Genomic DNA, 20222 nt, shown 5'->3' with positions numbered 1-20222 from the left:
TATGTGAGGGAAAGACCTCACGCAATCAGGAAATAGGCTGCCTCGTATCTAGCACGTGTCTCTCCTGCTGTGGGGTTGACTTTTCCTGCCTAATACTCATCCGCCTGGTCATTTTACCTGTAGATTATGGAATCAGGGCAGTTGCTCCTCATCCCAGATCCCATTGTTGATGAGAACTGATATCTCCTGGGGACTTACTGGATCTGAGCTTTGGGCTAAGCGCTTTACACACTGCCATCCCATTCACCTTCATGCCAGTCCCAGAGGTAGGGCTGCGACCCCTGTGCTGCTCTTGGACACTTCTATCCCTCAGAGCTCAAGCGAGACTTCAGTCTCTCATCCATCCAGGCCCAAGCATGAGCCACTCTGCTGAGCTCTGCAGACCCACTGGGGTCAGAGTCTGTCAGCTTCCCCAGGGAAGGGATGATGGCACTGACGATTGCCGAGGATCCACTTTGCACGCAATAGTGTTGCTTGTTATGACAAAGTGAGCTTTCCTGTTCACATTGACTGTTGAGTTCATTTTGATCGGTGCACCTGAGCACTCTTCAGTGTCCGTCCTCCTGCCGTGCGCTCCCCAGAGCGTGTGCTGGCATCACAGTCCCGAGCGAACCGCAGTGGTGGTGGATGTGAGGCTGGTGTCGTCAACGGCATCTTGGGCAGGGCTGGTGGCAGGGAGAGTTCTTGAAAGGCAGCACATGACCTTTGTCCTAAACATTGCTTCCTCACAATTCACCCTGCTCAGGCAAACTCCCATGACATGTGTCGTGGACGGATTCAAAGGCAGAAAGACAGCCATGGCCATGAGACAGGGCTCTTCCAGGCAAGACTTACCTGTCGGACTCCTTAAAGCCACCTCTGTAATATCTCTCAAATATGGCGTTGGAGGAGGAGGATCTGTTTATTTGTCTGTCACTCAGATCAGACCGTATGTTGCCACCTCACTTCAGGATGGCAGCTGATTTAAAGGGTTCATACTTTTCACTTTTATTTTTGCTCCTTAAAAGTTAATCATTTATAAACAGGGTGTGGTGATACACGCCTATAGTCCCAGCTACTCAGGAGGCCGATGCAGGAGGATGACTTGAAGCCAGGAGTTCGAGGCTGTAGTGCACTATGATCATGTCTGTGAGTAGCCACTGCACTGCAGCTTGGGCAACATAGCAAGACCGCTTCTCTAAACAAGTAAAAAAAAAATCATCATTTAGAAGGCTGGTGGGAAAGGGCATAGAGTGTTAGTGTCTAATAGTTACGCAGTTTCAGTTGGGGAAGATGAAAGAGTTCTAGAGACAGATGGCAGCATGAATGTACCACACACCACAGAACTATGCTCTGAAAAGTGGTCAAGATGGCAAGCTTTATGTCACATATATTTCACTACAATTAAAAACAGTCATCTGTTTGCATTTTGGTCAAGTTGAAATCAGTAGGTTACAGTAAACGACTGTTCAGTTCATTCGTATCGCTTTGTTGGTCTTAATTTTTATATGCTAGTATTAGCAATTAAATTTTTTTTTCTTTTTTCTTTTCTTTTTTTTTTTTTTTGTGTGTGTCTTTAGCAATTAAAATTTTAATTGCTAAGCCAGGCCTGGTGGCTCACACCTGTAATCCCCAGCACTTTGGGAGGCCAAGGTGGGTGGATCCCTGAGGTCAGGAGTTCAAGACCAGCCTGGCCAACATGGCGAAACCCTGTCTCTACTAAAAATACAAAAATTAGCCAGGCGTGGTGGTGCATGCCTGTAATCCTGTCTACTCAGGAGGCTGAGGCACGAGAATCGCTTGAACCCGGGAGGCCATTGCACTCCAGCCTGGGTGACAGAGCAAGACCCTGTCTCAAAAAACAAAAATTAAATAAAAATAATTGGTAGTGACAATAATTATATGTACAGGACACTTACTAATCATGGAATTCGGTGCTGGACATAAGACTCAATACTTTCTCTCTATGTGAGTCTTTACATTAGAAAATTCCAAAGAACAGAATACATAGGTCTGTGACTCCTTCCAAAGATATGGGTTAAAACTGCATCTACCATGATGAGCATCAGGGCCACAACTCCAATGTTCTCTAATAGGGCATGAACAGAACGAGAACAGGTTTATTTTGTTTTATTTTTAAATGCCAATAGTATCATTAGGAGTCATTCTTCTTTCCCTTAGTCGTATAAATCCCCTATTATTTGATGATGCAAAAGTGAGCTTTCACGCAGGTCAGCTCACCTTTCATGTAGGTGCACCAAGGTGGCAGTGAGCAGTGTGGCCGGGGTGGGGGCCGGCCTAACTAGTGTCTCCGTGTTCCCTTGCCATCCCATGCCCAACAGCAGGAGCTCATCGAGAGCATCAGCCGCAAGCTGCAGGTGCTTCGGGAAGCCCGCGAGAGCCTGCTGGAGGACGTGCAGGCCAATACTGTGCTGGGGGCCGAGGTGGAGGCCATCGTGAAAGGCGTCTGCAAGCCCAGCGAGTTTGACAAGTTCCGGATGTTCATTGGAGACCTGGACAAAGTGGTGAACCTCCTGCTGTCACTGTCAGGCCGCCTGGCCCGGGTGGAGAATGCCCTCAATAATTTGGACGACAATGCTTCTCCTGGTGATCGGGTAAATACAGATGCGTCTGACTTGGAAATGGGGGATGGTCTCGTGGGAAGGCTGTTTTTCAAGTGTTGTGAAAGTCAGCTCCTTGGAGCCTAGCATAGCTTCCACATGACCTGTCCACCTCCTCCTGCAGACCTTGTCAAGACAGTGCACACGCTATACCCTCTCCTTCCTTTTATATTTCTTTTTTTTTTTTTTTTTTTTATTATTATACTTTGAGTTCTAGGGTACATGTGCATAACGTGCAGGTTTGTTACATATGTATACTTGTGCCATGTTGGTGTGCTGCAACCATCAACTCGTCAGCACCCATCAACTCGTCATTTACATCAGGTATAACTCCCAATGCAATCCCTCCCCCCTCCCCCCTCCCCCCTCCCCATGATAGGCCCTGGTGTGTGATGTTCCCCTTCCCGAGTCCAAGTGATCTCATTGTTCAGTCCTTTTATATTTCTTTAGTTGTTTGTTTGTGACAGGGTCTCATTCTGTCGCCCAGGCCAGAGTGCAGTGGTGTGATCTCGGCTCACTGCAGCCTCTGCCTCCCGAGGTTCAAGAGATTCTCCCACCTCAGATTCCCAGGTAGCTGAGATCACAGGTGCATGCCACCATGCCCAGCTAATTTTGTATTTTTTTGGTAGAGACGTGATTTCACCATGTTTGCCAGGCTGGTCTGGAACTCCTGAGCTCAAGTGATTCGCCTACTCAGTCTCCCAAAGTGCTGGGATTACAGGTGTGCGCAACCGTGCCCGGCCTCCTTCCTTTTAATTGAGGGGAAAAGGTGCTCATCAGATGCAGGGAGTTGAACTGTCATTGGACTGCAGGGCTGTGGGATCTTCCCAAAGAACTGTTACCTCTTTTTGACATATTTTCAGATACTCCTGTTGACTCTTACTGATAATCGTCTCTTCTTAGAAAAATCATGTTGTTGTTTTTAACTTTTCTTTTACCATGTATAAGTCCGTAACAGACATACCTGCCTGCTGACGATCGTAAGTACTCAGTGATAGCTATTTTCTTGTGGTTGTTGTAGCTGTGATTTAACAAGAGGGCATATATCAGTCTAGAAGGAACCAGACCGTGCACCTGACTTTTCTCCTGTTCCTGAGGCGTGCAGCTCTCAAGGCGTTTCTCAGTGGGTCTGTCTTTTCGTGCTTTCACATGTGAACCAAGGGAAATAATAGCTGCCTTGTTGGCTTCTACCTCATAGGCCAAATATCAATAAAACAGCTAGTTTTGTTTGCACAGAACAGGCCTTCAGAATGTTCATCTGTATCATCTTAGCCTCTCTCAGAAGGGGAGCAGAAGAAGCGCCTCTCCCCTTTCTCCAGGTGAGGGTGATTTGGGCCACGCAGAACGCTGTCCTGGAGCTGGGCTTGGAGACGGTGCCCTTCTGCACTCAGCCGAGTGCTTAGTTACTGTGTCGTGGAACTAGCTAGGTCAGGGTGGCACCGTGCCTGAGGCGGCTGCTGGCCGACACCTGTGCACAGCACTGCGTCTTCACCCTTGGGCTTCCTTGTGTGCAGACATGCTCTGCAGGCTCGAGGGCTTCTCCTCCTTCTGCCAGGAGCGTTTAGCAAGCCTGCCCTGAATTCCTGTCGAGTCCTCCCATGTGGCCAGCTGTCCCACGGTGTTCCCATGGAGCGGACCTTGATACCAGGAGGGCCCCGCAGTCCTTTGCCCTTTGCAGCATCTCAGAATTCTGTCGTTGTGAGTCCTTTGGTGACTCTTCCGCTCACCATTCAAGGCAGGTGGGAGAGAGGCAGGCTCAGACAGCAAGAGGAAACCCAGAGAGGCCTGTGGGCGGCTTCTGGGGGCCTCAGGCTGGCCCGCTGCAGCCATGAGACACGTGCCCCTGGGCCTTGGGCCCTGGGTTTGTCTCTGTGGACCCCATCGGATCTCTGGTGGCATCAGGGTTTCCATCAATAAGTTGTGGGACCAGCCCACAAGTTGCCAGTGTCTTCAAGGGTTGGCCAGTACCCCGGCTTTCATCCTGGTCCTCAACAGGCTTGTTTGTCTGTCAACAGCAATCACTGCTTGAGAAGCAGAGAGTCCTGATCCAGCAGCACGAGGACGCCAAGGAGCTCAAGGAGAACCTGGACCGCCGCGAGCGCATCGTCTTTGACATTTTGGCCAACTATCTGAGCGAGGAGAGCCTCGCGGACTATGAGCACTTCGTGAAAATGAAGTCGGCCCTCATCATCGAGCAGCGGGAGCTGGAAGATAAAATCCACCTTGGTGAAGAGCAGCTGAAGTGCTTATTCGACAGCCTTCAGCCTGAAAGGGGCAAATAAGAGACCGGTCCCCCGTGGAGGAGAGGGGCACGGGGCTTCCGAGCTCCAGCTCCGTTCCCAAGGATACTCGCGAAGACCCCGCCCGTGTTCATGCCCTGGAGACTTCTCTTATAGCAAAGAGGCTGTTAGAAAAGCAATAACTTTTGTGTTTGTGTGGGATGATTTATTTAATTTTTTAGTTTCCCTTTTGATTGCTGAGAGCCATTTTCCTTTACACATAACTACATCTGACACTAGGCTCTGCCGGATGTGAGTTTCCACTGCATGGGCTGTGGGCTGGGCCTGTGGTGCATGCCGAGTGGTCACTGTCAGTGGGAAACCCGTTGTTCCTCCCGTCTTCAGATGCTGAGCCAACTGCTTGGACAGCGGCCAGCACGTCATGACGTGCATGAGAGGGGGACCCTGGTGCGCATCTTCTCTTGTGATTCATCCAGGCATGGGCTGCCAGGTTTTGTCCCTGCTCGTTCAACAGTGTGAGCATTTGTCTCTGTTATCTAATGATGTTCTCTGACCCAGCAGAAGTCATCATCATGATGATGATAATTTATTAACTTTTTGGAAAGGTGAATAGTTTCCTAATGGTTAAAAACCAACTGTGAAAGGAACAACCTGTGTGGTTAGGTTCACTCATTCTAAGATTAAATTGCCACTTAAAGAAATAACGTGCATGCTTTAAAAAACACAGTCACGCATCAAACAGGCAAATAGCTTTAGTCCTTCTCACCTAACATCACAGTTTTTCTGCAAAGTAAAATTTTTTGGTTAAGAGTGTGTCCAGTAGTAATGTGCTTGTTAGCTGTTCCTCAAGACTAACAGAATATTTTTTCAGTTGCTTTCCCCCCATGTATTTTGTATGCATATGGTTGTCCATCATAATTGGCTACTTTTCCATTGTTTCCTCCTTAAGTCATTTAGCGTGGCATGAGGGCCACATTCCATGTACGGGAAGACCCCTTCCTCTGGCTCTTCAGAGGTCCCATGGACTACACAACTCCTGAGCTTGATCTTTTTCTGCCATGAAGTTTAAAGATTCTATATCCATTTCCTTGATTGAAATGGCAGGATTCTAAAGAGAGCCTGGTTTATTAAAACACTGTCATGCTGTCAATTTCCAATTGACAAGTCACAGACTGGGAGAAAATATTTGCAAATCATGTATCTGACAAAAGGTTTGTGTCCGGGATGTACAAAGAACTCTCAAACTCTCAAACTGGATAGTAAGAAAACAGCCCAAGTGAAAAGCAGGCAAAAGACTTGAATAGACACTTCACCAAAGAGCATACACACGTGGCAAACAAGCACACGAAAAGATGTTCAGCCGCCGACAGCTTGGTTATAATTTATAACTTACTTATTTTTATCTAATAATTGTAGATTCAGTGTATTTCTTCAAAAAATGTTTAATTAAATGCATGTTAATGGTGAGTGAATCCTTTGGGTGACTTCGTGTTTAGGCCGTATTAGGGCATTTGTTGGATCAACAGATCATTTTAATCCTGACTTCCCCTTATTCCCATAAAAGATGTTTTCCAGTGAAATGGAGATTTCATTTTGTCAGCAACAGTGACCACCGCCTTACCAAAGCAGACACGTGCGCGTGCACAGACGCACACACACAGATGTCTTAAAAGACTGGAATCCACACTGCCTGAGCCAGAGGGGCTGTGTTGGCGGTAATGCCTTCTATAGAGCCAAGTCCAAACTGGCAAGCTCAATGATGCAGGCAATAAACAGCCTTTCTGGCAGCCTACCAATGCCAGAAGGATAAATGTCTTTCCAAAAGTGTGTATTCCTGTTCAATTAAGCTCTTGCTAACTTGAAAACTCCCTGTTCTGCCAGCGAAGCTCCCTTCTCCTCTCCAGCTGGTGGTCACTCGCTGTGAATGGTGGTCAGTCTGAAAAGGTGAAGCTAGCTGTGCACTTAGCCCCATCTTTCTCCCTCAGGGAGAGGACCCAAGGAATTTCAGAGAATTTTGTTTGACAGAGCTTTTACCTGTTATTCTTTGCCCTCAAATACAGTATTGTGGTCATTTTGATATGTGTGTAAAATGTGAATAATCCAATTTGTGTGTCTGTACTCAGCCTTTTGATGTCTTTTTAGGACTTTCTCTTCTACATAGCAATACATAGTGCTCGAGTATCCTTGTAGCAAAGCACATAGAGTGAGCTGTCCCGTCAGTTCCCCTGTTTGCCTCTGAAATGTCTGGTTAGTGGGGACCCAAAGATTCTAGTGAGTCAACATCCATAACTCTGTATCTAGTTGTATTATTCACAGAAAAGCAATCTGGTGCTAATGGTTGGCCCTTGTGTTCTTGGGTGGCAGCTGCTCCTTCCCCTTCTTGTAGCGTGGCTGTGGAGGGCTCTGCCTATGGGAGGTGGCCTGTGGCTTGTATCCTTCAGTCCACTGCAGCAAATGTGTGTAGATTTCATGCTCGACACTTACCACTCACCTATCAACAGATCATCCTGCTTGACTGTAACAAAATAAAGTGTCTCTTCAAGTGAATGGAGCATGTCTTTGATTTACCTACCTTACAGCTTTTGTAAAAAAAGAATATCCTCACCATATGTCAGATTCTTAAGCCATCTGAGTAAACTGTGGGATTGATTATATGTGTGTAATTTATTTACACTAGTCGGTTTGTAGTAAAGAAACAGGGACCAGGTCGCATCAGTTAGCTGGTGCCCCAGTAATGCTGTGTAACAAACTATAAAATGTCAGCAATAATCTGTGCAACAAAGTATTGACTTAGCTCATGAATTTGTAGATGAGCTAATTCAGCCTAGACTCTGTGCTGTGTGCCTCTCCTCTTCCTTGTGGGACCAGCAGTATGATAGCTGAATGTGTTCATGGCAGGGGCACAAGACAACACACCCTGTCACAAAGGGGCTTCTCCTGGCTTTGTCCTGTCATACGTGCTAACCTTCTTCTGGCAAAGCACATCTCCTGGCCAACCCCGGCATCAAAGGGTGTGGAACAGGCTCCACCTCTTTAGTGGAGGAACCACAAATTCACATGGCAGACTGTGGACACAGGGAGGGATGAAGAATTGAGGCTTTCCATGGGCTCCGTCTTGCCCGCCCCCTAATGTCTACTGATATGGGGTGGCACCAAAGCGGCTGGGACCACGGAGTCAAGTTGCCTGGAGCAAAGCCACCTCTGTCACTTCTTAGTTGTGTGGCCACAGCAAGTAACCCAGCCTCTGTAATTGGAGATGGGCTGCTGTGAGGTCAGATGAGTTGATAAATGTTCGTGTGCTTAGATGCCATGCTTGGTTCACAGCACGGCTGCATAAGCTATGAATACAGCTCTCATCCTGTTGTGCACCTGGAGGAAACACTGTCTCTGCGGTCAGAACAGATCCGCCTGCCAGAACCACCCGAGAGATAGATACGGTTGATTTCTTTTCATTGGTAGGATTAGAAATATTTCTGCTAGGGAGCAGATTTGTGAGAGCTGAAGGTTAGGTATCAGGGTTATGGGAAAACATTTAGGAAAAAAGACACAGTCTTGCTCTGTCTGTAGCCCAGACTGGAGTGCCGTGGTGTGACCATGACTCATTGCAGCCTCTAACTCCAGGGCTCAAGTGATCCTCCCACCTCAGCCTCCCAAGTAGCTGGGACTACAGGCACACTCTCTACCACACCTGGCTAATTTTTTATTTTTGCAGAGACAGCATCTTGCTATGTTCCCCAGTCTGGCCTCAAACCCCTGGCCTCAAACCGTGCTCCTGTCTTGGCCTCCCAAAGTGCTGGGATTGCAGGTATAAGTCACTGCACTCAGCCCAGTGTTGGGTTTATATGTGTTTTCTTGTGTTTGTTTAAACTCCCTTTCTATGACTGTCAGATTTTTTTCTTTTTCTTTTTTTTTTTTTTTTTTTTGAGATGGAGTCTCGCTCTGTCATCCAGGCTGGAGTGCAGTGGCGTGATCTCAGCTCACTGCAGCATTCACCTCCCGGGTTCAAGTGATTCTCGTGCCTCAGTCTCCCAAGTAGCTGGGATTACAGGTGTCCACTACTATGCTCAGCTAATTTTTGTATTTTTGGTAGAGATGGGATTTCACCATGTTGGCCAGGCTGGTCTTGAACTCCTGACCTCAAGTGATCCACCCAGTTTGACCTCCCAAAGTGCTGGGATTGCAGGCATGCACCACCACGCCTGGCCTTATGATGGTCATATCTTAATTTATATGTTTAACCTCTTGTTAAAATTTGGGCTATAAAGTAGAGCAGGTTCTGTGATTCTTTCTAATGTTTTCTAATAGTCAAAAAGTGGAAACAGCTCTGATGTTTATCAGTAGGAGAATAAATAATGATAGTCTACTATGTACAATAGAATACTGCTCAGAAATACAAAGGCATAAATTACTGAAACACACAAAATATAAGAATGCATCTAAGAAACACCATGCCAAGTGGGAGACAGCTGAGGTAAGAAGAGTGCCTGTGGCAGGACTTTGCCATCATACACTTAAGATTTGTGCATTTTATGAAAAAAAGAAATAAATATTGAACTGCACTTCATGCTATGCAGGCTGATGTGTTTAGGGAAGAATATACTGATGTCTGCAATTTGCTTTGAAATGCATACAAAATAAGATGGGTGAATGGGTGGGGAGAGATGAATAGGTGTATTGATATGTGATAGGCACAGTAAAACACTAATGGCAGAAAGTTCGTGGTGAGTATACAGGTGTTTACTGTAAAATCCTTTCAACTTTGCTGTTTGAAAATGTTCATAATCAAATACTGGGAGAAAATATACATCTCACCCAACATAGCCTTCCTAAGAGCCTTCCAGATGATCTGTCTGCTCGTAGGTATTCACAGAAAAGATGCAAAAGCCATTTCCTGGGCATATAGTTCACTTATTCTCTTGATGTATTCATATATAGTTATTAATATTCTTTCTTTCTCTGTTTACCAGAAAATTATAATATGGTGTATTTATTTGTTCTTGCATTGCTATAAAGAACTACCTAAGACTGGGTAATCCATAAAGAAAAGAGGTTTAATTGGCTCACAGTTCCACAGGCTGTAAAGGAAGCATGGCTGGGGAGGCCTCAGGAAACTTACAGTTATAGCAGAAGGTGAAGAAGAAGGAGTCACGTCTCACTAGGTTGGAGCAGGAGGGAGAGAGAAGGGGGAGGTGCTACACACATTTAAACAACCAGATCTCATGAGAACTATCATGACAACAGCAAGAGGGGAATCCATTCCCATGATCGAGTCACCTCCCACCAGGCTCCTCCTCCAACATTGGGGGTTACAATTCAACATGAGAATTGGGCAGTGACACAAATCCAAACCATATCATTCTGCCCCTGGCCCCTCCCAAATCATGTCCTTCTCACATTGCAAAGTACAATCATCCCTTCTCAACAGTTCCCCAGTGTTAACTCATTCCAGAATTAATTCTAAAGTCCACAGTCCAGAGTCTCATCTGAGAGAAGGCAAGTCCCTTCCACCAAAGAGCCTGTAAAATGAAAAACAAGTTACCTCCAACATTCAGTAGGGGTACAGGTATTGGATAAATAATCCCAATCCAAAGTGAAGAAACTTGCCAAAACAAAGGGGCTACAGGCCCCACGCAAGTCCAAAACCCAACACGGCAGTCATTAAATCTTAAAGCTCCAAAATAATCTCCTTTGACTCCATGTCTCACATCTAGGCCATAGTGATGCAAGAGGTGGGTTCCCAAGGCCTTGGGTAGCTCTGCCCCTGTGGCTCTGCAGGGCTCAACTCCCATGGCTGCTCTCAAGGGCTGGCGTTGAGTGCCTGTGGCGTTTGTAGGTGCATGGTGCAAGCTGTCAGTGGATCTACCATTCTGGTCTCTGGAGAACAATGGCCCTCTTCACAGCTCCACTAGGCCATGCCCCATTGGGGACTCTGTGTAGGGGCTCCAACCCTACATTTTCCCTCTGCACTACCCTAGCAGAGGTTCTCCATGAGTGCTCTGCCCCTGCAGCAGACTTCTGCCTGGACTTCCAGGCCTTTCCATACATTCCCTGAAATCTAGGCAGCAGCTCCCAAGCCTCAACTGTTGCCCACTGCACACCTGCAGGCTTAACACCACGTGGAAACTGTCAAGGCTTATGGCTACCACCCTCTGGAGCAGTGGCCTGAGACATATCTGGGGCCCTTTTAGCCAAGACTGGAGCTAGAGCAGCTGGGACACAGGGAGCAGTGTCCTGAGAATATGCAGGGCAGCGGGAGCCCTGGGCCTGGCCCACAAAACCATTTTTCCCTCCTAGGCCTCTGGGCCAATAATGGGAGGGGCTGCCATGAAAGTCTCTGAAATGCCTTGGATGGATTTTCCCCCATTGTCATGGCTATTAACATTCAGCTCCTCTTATGCGAATTTCTGCAGCTAGCTTGAATTCTCCCCGGAAAATGAGTTTTTCTTTTTTACCACATGGTCAGGATGCAAATTTTCTAAATTTTTATGCTCTGCTTCCCTTTTAAATATAAGTTCCAGTTTCAGATCATCTCTTTGCCCACGCATATGACCATGCTGTTAGAAGCAGCCAGGTTACATCTTGAACACTTTGCTGCTTAGAAATTTATTCTGCCAGATACCCTAAATCATTTCTCTCAAGTTCAATGTTCCACAGATCTCTAGGGCAGAAGCATAATGCCTCCAACTTCTTTGCTAGCACATAACAAAAGTGACCTTTGCTTCAGTTCCCAATAAGTTCCTCATCTCCATCTGAGACAACCTCAGCTTGGACTTCATTGTCTGTATCACTATTGGCATTTTGCTCACAACAATTTAACAAGTCTCTAGGAAGTTCCAACCTTTCCCTCATTTTCCTGTCTTCTAAGCCCTCCAAACTGTTCCAACCTCTGCCTGTTACTCAGTTCCAAAGCTGCTTCCACATTTTCAGGTATCTTTATGTCAATACCCCATTCCTGGGGTGTTGATATAATTCTGTATTAATTCATTCTCTCATTGCTATAAAGAACTACCAGAGACTGGGTAATTTATAAAGAAAAGAGGTCTAATTGACTCACAGTTCCACTGGCTGTACAGGAAGCATGGCTGGGGAGGCCTCAGGAAACTTACAATCATGGCAGAAGGCAAAGGGGAAGCAGGCCTGTCTTACATGGCCAGAGAAGGAGGAAGAAAAGAGAAGGGGGAGGTGCTACACACTTTTAAACAACCATATCTCCTGAGAATTCACTATTATGAGAACAGCAAGGGAGAAATCCACCCCCATGATCCAATCACCTCCCACCAGGCCCCTCTTCCAACACTGGGGATAACAATTTGACATGAGATTTGGGTGGGGACACAAATCCAAACCATATCATAAAGTGTGCATGAAGGACTTCAAAGGGATGTTAAAACATTTATTTGTTATACATGTGCATCAGGCAAACAGGAAGTTTTTTACAAATCCCTGTATATGCTCTTGCCCCTTAAAACCCTGTTTGACGTGTAGTGTCATCCAAGTTTCATGTCAGTGTTCGAAGTTAATATAATCGCTGCTTGCTTTGCTGAGTTGCTTTAACATATCTGGATATCATCTTTCTGTGTGTAGAGAGTATACCCAGGTGCCTCTGGGTTTTTTTCTCAAATATTTGTTGAGGGTATCCTCAAACCCCTGTGCTCTTTGGGTGTTGGATCTTTGCTCTGAAGACAGGAAAAGGAGTGCTGAGACAGCAAAGGTGACTGGAATGCCAGGAGCCTCACCTGGCTCAGAAGAAGCCCCCAAGGGCAGCAACATCCTTGATGTGGTGAGCTGAAAGCCAGCGCTCCCTAAAGATCTGTGGCCCCTGAATGGATGAGTTCCCTTGGCGTCTTGCTATCTTTGTGATCCATTTCAGTCAAAGATGTGTGAAAAGCATTCACACATTCAGTTGTAACGTGCCCTACTGTCACTAAACCTCATACCATCAATTTTATAAAGCTCTTTTAGTGAGACCAGCCTTGCAGCAATTGCTCTATGTTTGGGAAAGCAAAGATGGATATTACCACAAAACTGCCCCATTCAAGAGTTTTTTACCTACATGATAATTTTGCCTTCTCCCTGTGTTCCCTCTTTTCATAGGATTTCACCTACATATCTGTGCATGTGTGTGTGTGTGTGTGTGTGTGTGTGTGTGTATATATATATATATATATATATATTTTGAGACAGGACCTCACTCTGTTGCCCAGGCTGGAATACAGTGGCACAATCACAGCTCACTGCAGCCTTGATCTCTCTGGGTTCAGGCAATCCTCCCGTCTCTGCCTCCCAAGTAGCTGTGACTACAGGCGTGCACACCCTCACCTGGCTAATTTTTCTGTTTTTTTGTAGAGATGGAATTTCATTATGTTGTCCAGACTGGTCTCGAACTCCTGGGTTCAAACGATCCTCCCAAAGTACCGGGATTACAGGTGTGAGCCACCCTGCCCAGCCTACATATTAATTTTGCTTTTGAAAAGGAAAGTTCAGCCAATGAGAACTGGATGTTGAAAGGATCCAGAGCTTAAGATGTGCACATTGAGATCCCCAGCCTGGTAATAGAGACTCCTTCATAAGCCTGGAGTGTTTCTCCACTGACTTGACACAAGTACATCCAGCTGCTCTATCTCAATGGCCAGTTGATTTAGAGCAAACACGTCCTGTGAAGGGATTTTTAGACACTTTTGCTGTATTGCAGTTCATTGTGTAGGCATTTAAAAAGAGCTCAAGAATATGTAGGAAAAAATGCTTCTAAAAATTCTTTGTTTCCTATGGCATTTCCTAAGTTTTAGACTTTAAACTTTTTCTTCAGACAGGAATTTATTTTTATACGAGTGACACTTGATTACTCAGCGGGATACACTTAAACAGCTAAACATTCTACCAGAAGACTGATGTCCTTGTTCATATCCAATCATATATAAATACTGGCCCATGAACAAAACCGGAGAGATGTGTGACCCTTTTTTTGTTTTTTATTTTTTAAATTTTATTATTATTATTATTACTATTATTATTATTATTATTAGGTGGAGCCTTGCTCTGTTACCCAGGCTGGAGTGCAGTGGCACGATCTTGGCTTACTGCAACCTCCGCCTCCCAGGTTCAAGTGATTCTCCTGCCTCAGCCTCCCGAGTAGCTGGGACTACAGGCACGTGCCACCACGCCCAGCTAATTTTTTTATTTTTAGTAGAGACGGGGTTTCACCGTGTTAGCCAGGATGGTCTCGATCTCCTGACCTCGTGATCTGCCCACCTCGGCCTCCCGAAGTGCTGGGATTACAGGCGTGAGCCACCGCGCCCAGCCCTATTTATTTATTTTTTGTGGCCCATTCTAATCAAAGGAAGAAGAAAAAAAAGAATACAGCATGCAGGGAGAGTTTCAAATGCGAAAAACCCTAAGCGTGAACATTTTGTTTACATTATTCTGCTTGTGCAGAATTTTCAGTCTTAAGCTATCCCCTGTAGAACAGATATTTGGAATTAGAGTACTTTTTAAACTATTACTGGCATGAGCCTTTCTTCTTAAATTGATCCAAAGGAATCAAACTATTAGCAAATATTACATGTTGTCTTAGTCCATTCAGGCTTCTATAACAAAGTACCATAGACTGAGTGAATCATAAACAACACAGAAATTGAATTCTCACAGTTCTGGAGGCTGGAAATCCAAGATCAGGGTGCCACTGTGGTCAGGTTCTGGTGAGAACCGGGTTGCTGGCCTAGTTGTATCCTCACATGGTGGAAAGAGAGCAAAGTAGCTCTCAGGCCTCTTCTTATAAGGGCACTAATCCCATTCATGGGGAGTTCTGCCCCCATGACCTGATTACCTCCCAAAGATCCCACCTCCTAATACCAGCACACTGCTGTTAGGGTTTCAACATCTAATTAGGGGATAAGGGGGGCAAACATTCAGTCCATAACAGTTGTCAACTTTTTAGCGTATATAAGAAAAGCATGTTTCTTCTTCTTCTTTTTTTTTTTCTTTCTTTTTTTTGAGAAGGAGCTTTGCTCTTGTTGCCCAGGCTAGGGTGCAATGGCGCGATCTTGGCTCACTGCATCCTCCGCCTCCCGGGTTCAAGCGATTCTCGTGCCTCAGCCTCCTGAGTAGCTGGGATTACAGTCATGCGCCACCGTGCCTGGATAATTTTGTATTTTTAGTAGAGATGGGGCTTCACCATGTTGGTCAGGCTTGTCTCGAACTCCTGGCCTCAGGTGATTCACCCGCCTTGGCCTCCCAAAGTGCTGGGATTACAGGCATGAGCCACCGCACCGGGCTTCTTCAATGCTTTTCTAAGTTTAATTGAAAAAGGAACCAAAATGGTATTTATGAATTAGAAGGGAGAGATGTAGATCTTAATGTATGTGACAGCTATAACCTAAAGGTTGCAAGGAAAGGACAAACCTAGTGGTAAGGTTGCTACATTCCTCTGGAAGTCATGAAATATTAATTTGAATAGGCTATAGGCTGGGCTCAGTTGCTCATGCCTGTGATCCCAGCACTATGGGAGGCCAAGGCAGGAGGAATCGCTTGAGCCCAGGAGTTCAAGACCATCCTGGCAGCATGGTGAAACCCCATCTCTACTAAAAATACAAAAAAATCAGCCGGGCATGGTGACCTGCACCTGTAGTCCCAGCTACTGGGGAGGCAGAGGTGGGAGGATTACTTGAGCGCAGGAGACAGAGGTTGCAGTGAGCTGAGATTGTGCCACTGTACTCCATCCTGAGCAGCAGAACCACACCCTGTTATAAATAAATAAATAAATAGTTTTTTCAAAATAGGCTATGAAATGCCTGTGTATTGTCATCCCTAGAACAACCACTGAAAAACTGTACAAAGAGATTCAGACAACTGAATAGATAACTTTTGACCTTGCTCAGATAGCCCAAAAGAGGGCAGTAGAAGGGAAGCCGCAACAACAACAACAACAACAACAACAACCAGAAGAAACAAAACAAATATTAAAATAGCAGACCTGCCTGGGCACGGTGGCACACGCCTGGAATCCCGCACTTTGGGAGGCCGAGGCCACAGGATCGCTTCAGCCCAGGAGTTCAAGACCAGCCTAGAAGACATAGGGAGACCCTGTCTCTACAAAAAAAAAAAAAAAATTAGCTGGGCATGGTGAAATGTGCCAGTGTTCCCAGTTACTAGGGAGACTGAGGCAGGAGGATCACTTGAGCCCAGGAATTGGAGGCTGCAATGAGCTATGATCACACTACTGCACTCCAACCTGGGCGACAGAGTAGACCCTGTCTCAAAAAAGAAAAATAAATTCTCCAAATACTGTAAAAAAAAAAAAAAAAAAAAGAGGAGGAAGTGACTATTTCTGCTCTCCACATGAAAATCTGTTATATGACAACAGTTGGAGATCATCAAACACTTGGAGCCCAGTGGGAGCGAGACTGTACAGCCACCTCCCTCCAAGCTCAGATTGGCCCTCCTGCCTTCTGCCACAGGAGGGGACTGGTGGTCTGGTGATTATGGGGGGCGGCCGTGAAGGGGGCAATTGGGGGCATCGGATACAGATTCTCAGGCACTATTCCTACTGACAGTCCCTCTGTACTTCCCCCACCGACACCCCCCTCCCTGCAGAGGCACCTGGTACCACAAAGAGTCTTGCTCCCAACAGGTCTGCATTTCAGCCTTCTGGTCTACCAGGCCAGTTGGCATTTGTCTATCACCTTTCCTGCTACCAGAATCTTTTTGGTAAATCATCTGCTGTGTTCTCTGGGAGTCAATGCCTCTTTTAAGCCATTTCTGTCATTTTAGTGGGCTTTGAGGAGAGGATGCAGGTAAAATGCATATGTGCATTGCTATTTTTTTTTTTTTAAAGATAACCAACAGTCAGTGCAGAAAAGCACATAAACTTGTCACGTTGTAGGACACTGAAGAACAAGAGAGATCACATAGAATTCCCCAGCCAGTCAGGAGTCCAAGACCAACCTGGCCAACATGGTGAAACCCCGTCTCTACTAAAAATACAAAAAATTAGCCAGGCGTTTACAATCCCACCAACAGTGTAAAAGTGTTCCTATTTCTCCACATCCTCTCCAGCACCTGTTGTTTCCTGACTTTTTAATGATTGCCATTCTAACTGGTGTGAGATGGTATCTCATGGTGGTTTTGATTTGCATTTCTCTGATGGCCAGTGATGATGAGCATTTTTTCATGTGTCTGTTGGCTGTATGAATGTCTTCTTTTGAGAAATGTCTGTGCATATCCTTTGCCCACTTTTTGATGGGGTTGTTTGTTTTTTTCTTGTAAATTTGTTTGAGTTCTTTGTAGGTTCTGGATATTAGCCCTTTGTCAGATGAGTAGATTGCAAAAATTTTCTCCCATTCTGTAGGTTGCCTGTTCACTCTGATGGTAGTTTCAACCATTATGGAAAACAGTATGGCGATTCCTCAAGGATCTAGAACTAGATGTACCATATGACCCAGCCATCCCATTACTGGGTATATACCCAAAGGATTATAAATCATGCTGCTATAAAGACACATGCACACGTATGTTTATTTGCGGCATATTCACAATAGCAAAGACTTGGAATCAACCCAAATGTCCATCAGTGACAGACTGGATTAAGAAAATGTGGCACATATACACCATGGAATACTGTGCAGCCATAAAAAAGGATGAGTTTGTGTCCTTTGTAGGGACATGGATGCAGCTGGAAACCATCATTCTTAGCAAACTATCATAAGAACAGAAAACCAAACACTGCATGTTCTCACTCATAGGTGGGAACTGAACAATGAGATCACTTGGACTCGGGAAGGGGAACATCACACACCGGGGCCTATCATGGGGAGGGGGGAGGGGGGAGAGATTGCATTGGGAGTTATACCTGATGTAAATGACGAGTTGATGGGTGCTGACGAGTTGATGGGTGCAGCACACCAACATGGCACAAGTATACATATGTAACAAACCTGCACGTTATGCACATGTACCCTAGAACTTAAAGTATAATGATAATAGTGAGTGTATTAATTTTAAAAATTAGCCTGGCGAGGTGGGGCACCTGTAATCCTCTAAGCTACTTGGGAGGCTGAGGCAGGAGGAGTACTTGAACCCAGAGGCCCAGGAGGAGGTTGCAGTGAGCCGGGTGGCCACTGCACTCCAGCCTAGGCAACAAGAGCAAATTCTGTCTCAAAAATTGCAGCCAGACATGGGCAGTGTGTTAGTGTCCTATTGATGCTGTAACAAATTACCACAAAGCTAGTGGTTTAAAATGCCACATTTACGCATTGCAGTTGTGAAGGTCAGAAGTCTGCAATCTATCACGCCGAGCTAAGGTCGAGGTGTGAGCAGGGCTGCGTTCCTTTCTGGAAGCTCCAGAGAGAATTGGTTTCTTGCCTGTCTAGTTTCTGGAGGCTGCCCCATTCCTTGTCTCACGGCCCCTTCCTCCAGCCACAAAACCAGCAGTCCAGCGTCTTCCGGTCTCTTCCTGACTCTCCTTCTATCATCTCATCTCCCTCCCTGACCCTCTTGCCTCCCTCACACAAGAACCCTTGTGATGACACTAGCCCACCTGATTAAGCTGGGATCATCTCCCCATGGCAGGATCCTCAATTCCATCACAGCTGCAAAGCCTGTTTTGCCATGGAAGGCAACATAGCCACATACCCCCTTCCTTCCTTCCCGCCCTCCCTCCTTCCCACCTTCCTTAAGGACTTCCTTCCCCCCTTCCTCCCCTCCCTCTCTCCTTCCCTCCCTCCTTCTCTCCCTCTTTCCCTTCCTCCCTCCTCGTCTCCTTTTTCCTTTTGCTTTTTTTAAGGAAACGGAATTATATAATACTATTTTTGAAATCTGCTTTTTACTTACCAGTATTGGGAATGTTTTCCTTAATTATTCTGCAGCACAGTATTGAATTTTGGTGTGATATCCCATTATAAGGATATAAAATGGTTTGCTGAACGGTTCTCTAAGTGTGGTTTTAGGATTTTGCCTTTTTGTCCCAGTTGTAACCTCAGTTACAGAGTTCATTGGATGTGCCTTGCACTTAGATCTTTGCACACATCTCTGCTCATTTGCTCAGAATAAATTCCTTATTATGGAAACCCTGTAAGCAAAGGAGTCCAGTGGGATTTTGACTTCCGTGCAATGTTTAGTCCTACATACTGGGTAGCCGGCATCATTTGCCTTTTGGCAGCCTCATTTCTTACACAGGATCCATTTGAAGCTGTCCCGAATCTTAGCAGGTCAGTTTCACACACCAGGAATCACTCCACATCTTCCACTTGTCTTGCCTACCTAAACTGTGTTCCAGCAAGCCTGTAATTCAAGACTTAGCTAGAAAAAGGTCATTTCCCATGAGCTAACAGTATCTTTCCCAGCTGGCGCGGTGGCTCACGCCTGTAATCCCAATATTTTGGGAGGGTGAGACAGGTAGATCGCCCAAGCCCAGGAGTTGAAGACCAGCCAGGACAATAAAGCGAGACTCCATCTCTGCAAAAAATACAAAAATGAACCAGGCATGGTAGTGCGTGCCTGTGGTCCCAGCTACTTGAGAGGCTGAGGAGGGAGGATCTCTTAAGCCTAGGAGGTTGACTGAGGCTGCAGTGAGTTGTCGTTGTGCCACTGCACTCCAGCCTAGGTGAGAGTGAGACCCTGCCTCAAAACAATAAAATTAAAATCAATGGTGTCTTTCCTAATGCATGGGTTGTCAGTGGCTTTCACAACTCAGTCTCATCCAGGTGGGTGCCACTTCTGCTAACACCTGTACTTATATATTACCACTGCTTAAAAAAAAATGTTGGCCAGGCACAGTGGCTCACGCCTATAATCCCAGCACTTTGGGAGGCCGAGGTGGGCAGATCACGAGATCAGGAGTTCGAGACCAGCCTGGCCAACACAGTGAAACCCCATCTCTACTAAAAACACAAAAAAATTAGCTGGGCATAGTGGCAGGTGCCTGTAATTCCAGCTACTCAGAAGGCTGAGGCAGGAGAATCGCTTGGACCCAGGAGGCGGAGGTTGCGGTGAGCCGAGATCATGCCATTGTACTCCAGGCTGGGTGACAAGAGTGAAACTCCGTCTTGAAAAAAAAAAAAAAAATTACCGGGCTGGGCGCGGTGGCTCAAGCCTGTAATCCCAGCACTTTGGGAGGCCGAGACGGGCGGATCACGAGGTCAGGAGATCGAGACCATCCTGGCTAACACGGTGAAACCCCATCTCTACTAAAAAGTACAAAAAAAAAACTAGCCGGGCGAGGTGGCGGGCGCCTGTAGTCCCAGCATGGTGGGGGGCCTAGCGAGAAGAATGGCCTAAACCCAGGAGGCGGAGCTTGCAGTGAGCTGAGATCCGGCCACTGCACTCCAGCCTGGGTGACAGAGCGAGACTCCGTCTCAAAAAAAATAAAAAATAAAAATAAAAAATAAAA

General features: G+C 46.1%; 1 protein-coding gene across 7 annotated transcripts in view; it reads left to right on the top strand.

Annotated features, from left to right (window-relative positions):
* The window catches only part of SHROOM2 (shroom family member 2), a 164502-nt gene extending 157115 nt beyond the window's left edge, over positions 1-7387 (top strand). For 5 of the 7 annotated variants that reach the window (XM_003917388.5, XM_009197176.2, XM_017953883.3 and 2 more), the window contains 2 exons: positions 2322-2594; positions 4616-7387. In XM_003917388.5, coding sequence (XP_003917437.2) covers positions 2322-2594; positions 4616-4882 — 540 coding nt within the window. In that variant the 3' untranslated portion in view covers positions 4883-7387. The remainder of the gene's footprint in view (positions 1-2321; positions 2595-4615) is intronic. The other 2 variants (XM_009197175.4, XM_017953886.3) reach the window with 1 other exon arrangement.
* The last annotated feature ends 12835 nt before the right edge of the window (positions 7388-20222 follow it).

This window comes from Papio anubis, chromosome X (genome assembly GCF_008728515.1).
Source record: "Papio anubis isolate 15944 chromosome X, Panubis1.0, whole genome shotgun sequence".
NCBI classification, from domain to species: Eukaryota; Metazoa; Chordata; class Mammalia; order Primates; family Cercopithecidae; genus Papio; species Papio anubis.
The sequence above is the reverse complement of the archived record's forward strand: the minus strand, read 5'-3'. Positions and strand labels throughout refer to the sequence as shown.